We start from the raw sequence: 7437 nt of genomic DNA, 5'->3' as shown, positions 1-7437 counted from the left end.
CGCAGTGTTTGGAAAAAGAAAAGAAAAAAAGGAGAATTCTTAGGTACCTTGGTGTTTGTCATATCCTCATTTTGTTAATTCAGTATAGTTGTTTCGTTTGCCTTTATCCAACCGTAATCAGATACTCTGATACTCATCAAACGCAAGATTGGTTTGGAGTTTGGATAGGACTTCTATATATCCAATGTAGTCTAGTCTAATCCAGTTTGAAATCCTAATCCAATCTTTATTACTCTACCAAACGTGGCTTAGGTCTCTGATAAAGTAAAACAAAGGCAAAGAAGGGAAAGTAGTCTGAATCGTGTAATTAATCAAATATGATACCTCGTCGTTGGAAAGTGATGTTTGTCTGCTGCGGTTGCATCCCAATATATGTTATGCTGTATGGCGTGATCAAGCATCTGGTGCTCCGCCCCCAACATCCAGCGTTCCGGATCGACTCGGCCGCCTTGTCCCAACTTGATGTGAGTACTGCCGGTGAGTTAACGGCCACGTTGGACTTGACGGTCCACATTATCAACCCCAACGTAAAGCTGGGTATCGACTTGTACAGCATCGAGGCCATGCTGTTTTACCTGATGATGCATGACCGACGCGAGAGACTGTTGCTCGCAGCGAAGCCGGTGACTCGTCCCTTTTTTATGACTACGGGGAACCAAACCACTGTTAGTTTCAAACTCTCAACAACGGACAACACGTTCGTCCAAGATAAAGTGGCCAACGCAATTTCAGAAGCCAAGGCTCGGCGCGGCGGTTCGGTTAGTTTTCAGATCAGGATGTTGGCCTGGTGGAATCATAGAACTACTTGGTTGCAACGTCAAGGTAACTTCAGATTTTCCAAGGTCCTCTGCGGTGTGCTCGAATTCGGGTTTGACGACCACGGGACTTCAACAGTTAATTCCAGCCGGGCGTGCGAGAACGAACGTGTGTTGTTTTCTAATTATTAATCGATGCAATATTTTGTTAATATTGACGATGGCGCTGTCCGTGTTATTTTTTATTTGTTCTATTTGTTCTTAGTACGGTACGATCCTCCAGACATGATGACATTGTAATCAAGGTCGAAGAGCAGTTTGATCGTGAAAAGCTTTCGAGGTCCAAAGAGTAAATTGGGAGGTCTTTTCTCCTATTTAGACCTCCCAATTTACTCTTTGGACCTATCTAAATTTTTGTCAAAATTTAATCCATATTTTAACCCTCTATTATAATTAAAAAAAAAAAACTGAATATATAGAATGAATACCATTGATATGCAAGAGATTGTAAAAATAATCTCTTCCTTCGCAATTGTTTTTAGCCAATTGACAAATATGAATCATAGAGTTTTTATTTTTTTTATTTTTATTCAAAATTTGTGATGCATTGCCATGAGAAATTAAAGAGGAAAATAAGAACGAGTAAAGAGCATATTAATTACATCACTTGAGATATGTAGGTGGTTTTAAATTATGCAAGAACCCAGAAATTTTTGTGGGTTTTTGGGTTGAGAACGTAGCCTCCAGCTTGGCCCTTCTTCTGTACTCCAACACAATTACACTTGTAGTTCTCAATTAAATACACTACTATATGCCTGTATTTATCCCTTTTGACGAAACTATCGATGGCCCTTCATGCCATGTATAGAGTTTAGACTTTAAAGTTGGTAGTGTGGTTATATATTAATCCTTCCTCTCCTCTCTATGTATATAGTTCCTTACCGGACAAAGATAAAAAAAATTGATGTTCAAAGGAACTGCATGTATCATAGTAGGAGGTATAAAAATAAAATAAAATAAAAAGTAAAATACAAACAAGGACAAAATAGGAAGTTTGTTGAAAAAAAATTGGGATGAGAGGTCCAAAGAGCAAATGAGAAGGTTCAACTAGAACCACCCCAACCTTAAACTACTGTCGACTATACCTTTCAATCTTTTATAATTTATCAATCAAAATTAAGAGATTTCTCTTATTTTTTGGTGGGCTGCAGATTTATTTGTTTTAGGGTTAATTGTTTGTAAACCCAGGTTACTTTCGACTACATCAAGACGTGCCCCAGTGTGAAGAACATTGGAGCCCTCCACCACCATTGCTTCATACTTCCAACATCTTTTGCAGCCAGCAGAACCTGCAAAGGCAACACCGTGTTGTCCACTAGACTTGGAGTCATAGTAGATGACCAATTTTTGAAGAAGCCACCATCCTTGATACTTGCAAGCACAGATTGAGAACATATAGATACTCCATGATTCTTAGAACCAAGAGTCCCTTCACCTTCTTGTGACACATGGCCTCCCATGCCTCCAAAAGAACGATCACCAAGTGTAGCACTCTCCATATATCGTCACCAATCAGCCCAAGGCCACTGTTACTACTGTCAAGAACCCTAACCAAATTACCTGGCAAGGTTAGACCGACAGTCTAGCTTGGTCATCTACCTAGTGGACATCGACAACCCTGCCAGCGCCACCGCCGGTGGTCTTCCCTACAATTCATCCTTCTCCTTCACAAGAAGGCCGTCATAACCGGAGACGTCGTGTTCAAATACCCCACAGTCCCTGCAAAACCCTTTAATCTTCTCATAGATCAAGTTGATTTTCAGTTCGGCCAAAGGAAAGAACTCTAATAGGATCCAGGTTCGTATCCTTCGACGAGTGTCAAAGATCAGACGGATGCTCTGCTCCTCTTTCTTGTGGCGGAGTGCCGGTTGATCAAAATAAATCACTTTGCCAACAGACGACCCAATGAGGTTCAGCGCTGTCTTGCTTCGCAACCCCAATGGAAGTCCTTTTACCGCCACCCAAGTCTCCATCATTCTCAGTGGAATAGCCTCCACCAGACCAACTCCATCATACTCCCCCAACACCAGCATAGTATTCATGTAAAGCCAAGGTCCTCCATGAAAAACCCTATTTTGATCCGCTTAGTGATCAAACTGGAACAAAAATTGGTCACCAGCATCTTGAACAGAGAGGCTTGATCTGATGCGCCGTATTGTTGGTATCGTGCCCTTGAAGCTGGGAAACTTAGATTTTGGACCAAGCAATCAACCAACCATGTACCAATGGTTGTCCTGCAACGCTGCCCTCCCCGCAGAACCAAGGGAAACCCTAGCAGAGTCAGATAGGTTGAACGCAACCATGAGGCTTACAATGGTGTCGGTCATGAGATCAAGAACAACGTTTGAGGAGATTTTGTCAAAGAAAACTTCTGCGAGAAATCTTAGCATAGAGCGGCTATGTCAAGGATACATTCAATATGTGCCTCGCCTAAACTCTAGTAACTTGTTTCAGTTGTAATAGGGTAGATATATATCTACAAGTTATTTCATTTAATGTACGGTTACGCTTCCTTGTAAAATACAGACTCCATATCTTGTAATCCTCTATATAAAGAGGCCCCTATTACCAATGGAATGCACAATTCACTCTCCCAATTAGTTTCTCTTAAACATGTTTTCAGCATGAAACCCTAACCCTGAAACAAATAGGCAAACCCTGAAACCAAAAACCAAAACCTTGAAACCCTAATAGCCTCCGCAAGCCACACAGCATCCGCCGACCTTAGGACCCCGAACAGGCCTGTACAAGCGTCAAACCGGTCCCTGCAATCCAAAGACTGGTTTAGATCTTTCCAAACCGCTCGTAGCACCCTCCATTGCCCACACAACCAAAATCAATCCCAGGTGCCGAGAACCGGCCACAGCACCACATAATTGGCCGTAGCAGTATCGGACCAGCCACCGCAGCTAGTTCTAAGCAACTAGTAGGCAGCCAACCACCAATGTTTTCTGACCACCAGCGGCAACTTTCTCTAGCTAATTTTATGCCAAATTTTCTGGTGACCCTTTCAAGGTAATTTTTCATTAAAGTTTCTGTTTTCGTTAATATTTCTCTACGTTTCGGTACTTTGTTTTCCCTTCTTCTATCTCACATTTATTTTCTATGTGGGATTCTTAAGCTTTGATTTGGTTGAGATCTCCAAACTTTGGGTTTGCTGAGAATTTTATGATCGATCACTTACATCATTGTTTCGATCTAATCCAAGATTTCTTGGATTTAAATTTCTTGGGAGCGATTATGCTCATAAATTCATTTTGTTTTCGTGATAGCTTTTGCTCACAAACTAATCCTTTTCTTGTTCCTTTTGAGGATGAATAACCTGAACCAATTGGACTTCGCTCCATTGGGACAACTGGCTCAGGATATCACAAGTGGGTTCATGATGTCCCCCAAAATTTTGAGGCCTAAGGGATCCTAGCAACAATCTAAAAGCCTAGCACAGATGTTCTCATTGTAGCTGCTGCTGAAGCTCTGGACGCAAATAGGGCCAAATCCGTCATTCTAATGACTCGTCATATGAATGAATCTTTTCAGCTTGAGTACCTGAATGAAGAAGACCCTAGAAGATTGTGGGTCTCACTCGAAGAGCGCTTTGGGATCGCCCGTGATTCACTACTTCCAGATTTAGAAGTGAGATGGCATAACCTCTGCTTCTGTGATTTGAAGTCAGTTCTTGGCTGCAAGTTGGAAGCCCTTCGCATCAAATCCCTGATGGATTCATGTGGTAAAGACATCACAGATGCGATGCTGATTGAGAGAACTCTCTCCACCTTCCCAGTCTCTGCACTGATGGTTGCTATGAACTATCAGATTGAAGTTAATACAAGACGTATCACAAGGTTTCATATGCTCATAGGAGCTATGTCTATTGCTAAAAAGACAACATCCTGGTGAAGAACTATAATTTGAGACCCGTGGGAACATAGATGATTCCAGAGTCCAATTATAGTGGCACCCCTAAGGGAGGACGCCACAAGTGAAACCATAACTCTAGGGATCAATTTGACCATTTTGGTTCATATAATTGCTCTGTTCAAGAAGGTGACCGCTAGAACAAGCGGACATGGAGTCAAAGAGGTCGCCATGGAAAGAGAAGCCATCGCCGGTCCATGGGACCATCCTACTCACGCAAATAGAGCGCCTTAATCAAGGGAGTCCAACCATAGGGATGTATGTTCTCGATGTGGAGCATCCACTAATTGGGCACAAATTTGTAGAGCCCCTGAAAGTATTGTCATCGCCTACAAAGTGCATCGTGCAACAAGAAAAGCTCACTATGTGAAACAAGAAGATCAAGATGATGATCTCGATCTAAGAGTCGAAGACTTCAAATATAGGTAGGATCGAGTGACCGGCGATTTTGTTTAAGTCTTTGTTTTTACAAGATGATGTAATAAGGCAATTCCCATATGTTTTAATAGATGCCTTTGGTTTCAAATTTTCTTTGAATAGGCTCACAAAAAGTAAGCATGATGTCTAGGAAACTAGTAGAGATCAGCGGTACTTAAGAGAGCATTACTCCTTCGACATCTCTTCTTTCTTACATGGTCATGTCTCATGTGGAGCTACTGAAAAAAGTTAAGTGACGACCCTTGTTTGCATCAGCTAGATATTTGGATTAGATTTTGATGATTCAAAAACTTTGATGTATTCGCTAGCTATATTAAAAAGATTTTGAATTCATTCATATCGACTCTATTAATTTTATGGGCTATTTACTGGTTACTACCCTGTGGTTTAGGTCCAAAATCAATTCAGTCCCTGTACTTCTAATTTCATCAAAAACACCCCTGCACTTTCAATTTTGATCTAATAGGTCCAATATGTTCATCTTCCGATAATTGAGTCATTTAACTTGTTGACGTGACTCATATATGGCCTATGTTTTATAATGTGGTGTTGAGGTGGCATGCATAGTCAATTTAGGAGTGGGTCTCACTATTAGAAATATATCAAATGAAAAGTTTTTCAACAAATAATCCAACTATAAGTTGAGCCCATAATAGAATATTAACGAATTGGACCTATTAGATCAAAATTGAAAGTACAGGGGTGTTTTTGATGAAATTAGAAGTTAAGAGACTGAATTGATTTTGGACCTAAACCATAGGGTAGTAACCAGTATTTAGCCCTAATTTTATTTGCACCAATGGATTTCATGCGGAAACGCATAGTGAGAACGGAACTAAGTTCCTTTGCATCACCTCTAACGATTTTAGACAAAAGCGCATCTTAGAGAAACTTATGTGTCTCCCTAGTGGATTTTATGTCACCACTATTCGAGCTATTGAATCCACTAATGTTATAAGAGAAAATCTCATGGATTCAAACACATATTGGCTTTGGTATGATAGGTTAGATCATCCCAGTCATGAAGAGATGATCCATCTATTAAAGATTTCACACGGATATTCTTCGAGGGAAACGAAGCAAGAATGAAAAATTGATTCCCTGGACCATGAAGGACCACCGCCGCCATACTTGGTTCCGCTGCTGTCTACCGCTGGCAAAAGGCCGGCGCCGTCACTATTGATGACGCCACTAGCGGTGTCATTCACTTTAACTTTGCTTCCTACACTAGTTCTGGCTCCCCTACCCTACCAAAGTCTTATTGGTTGATTATAAGGCCCCTCGTTCATTCTGCAAAGCTTGTTTCTTAGGAAAATTAGTACTGAGACTGTTCTACGCAAAGGATACGAAAGATATAGAATCCAAGGGAATTCTCTAGACCGATTCATCCAATTGCGGACTGTTTAAATACTTTATGGTCTTGGTTGACACGCCGACACGCTGGTCACGTATCGCGTTGTTGTCCACTCGCAATGCTACTTATGCTAAACTCCTAGCCCATATTGCATGCTATTGAGGATTGATGTTGGACATCATATTCTCATGCACACACCTAAATGGTCTCGCGGAAGTCGCCATTAAACAACTACTATGGTAGCCCGGACATTGGTATGCGCACCGATCTCCCTATTTTCGCTTGGGGTCATGCAATTATGCTAATTCGTCTACGATCCACCACCACTCAATCTTTCTCTGCGTTACAGCTAGTGGCTTGGTACGAGTCTGACATCTCGTACTTATGCATATTTCAATGCGCGGTTTATGTGCCAATTGCACCACCACAGCACACCAAGATGGGTCCTCAATGATGAATAGGCATATATGTTGACAGGCGATCTCGCTACCGCTTATTTTATGGAATTGTCACTTTGATGAGACAGTCTTCCCGTCGTTAAGGGGAGATAAGAACGTCAACGTTCAACAGAAACAACATGAATTTTTCCCCACTTTGTCTCATATTGATCCCCCCTAAAGTGATGAGATCACACATACCTGCTGCAAACGTGTCTGCAAGGATGAACGTCTATACGAAAGAACATGGTGCAGCCCTACATAGAGGTAGTCATGGTGCCAAGGCCATAGACAGTGGCACTATGGTGTCATAGGCCATGGCGCCAACTAGGTAGCATAAGAGGCCCGTGAGTTCGAAGGATACTTTTGCACAACCCGATCTTTTGATCATCGACACTCAAAATCCATCTCGTGAGAATGTTCTAGATTTTAGTTATCATTGGGGGACGCCTCAACGTCAGAACCTATTTCTGAGAAT

At 41.6% G+C, this 7437-nt stretch overlaps 1 protein-coding gene across 1 annotated transcript; it reads left to right on the top strand.

The window, feature by feature from the left end:
- Positions 1 to 4322: 4322 nt before the first annotated feature.
- Positions 4323 to 4712, top strand: LOC133711542 (uncharacterized). The gene has a single exon (XM_062137647.1). It carries the CDS (start codon positions 4323 to 4325, stop codon positions 4710 to 4712), a length of 390 nt encoding a protein of 129 aa, XP_061993631.1.
- Positions 4713 to 7437: the final 2725 nt, after the last annotated feature.

This window comes from Rosa rugosa, chromosome 5, assembly GCF_958449725.1.
Source record: "Rosa rugosa chromosome 5, drRosRugo1.1, whole genome shotgun sequence".
NCBI classification, from domain to species: domain Eukaryota; kingdom Viridiplantae; phylum Streptophyta; class Magnoliopsida; order Rosales; family Rosaceae; genus Rosa; species Rosa rugosa.
The sequence above is the reverse complement of the archived record's forward strand: the minus strand, read 5'-3'. Positions and strand labels throughout refer to the sequence as shown.

Bases quoted from the DNA above. Each gene is read 5' to 3' on its own strand.
- LOC133711542 (XM_062137647.1), top strand. From the start codon at position 4,323: ATGACTCGTCATATGAATGAATCTTTTCAGCTTGAGTACCTGAATGAA.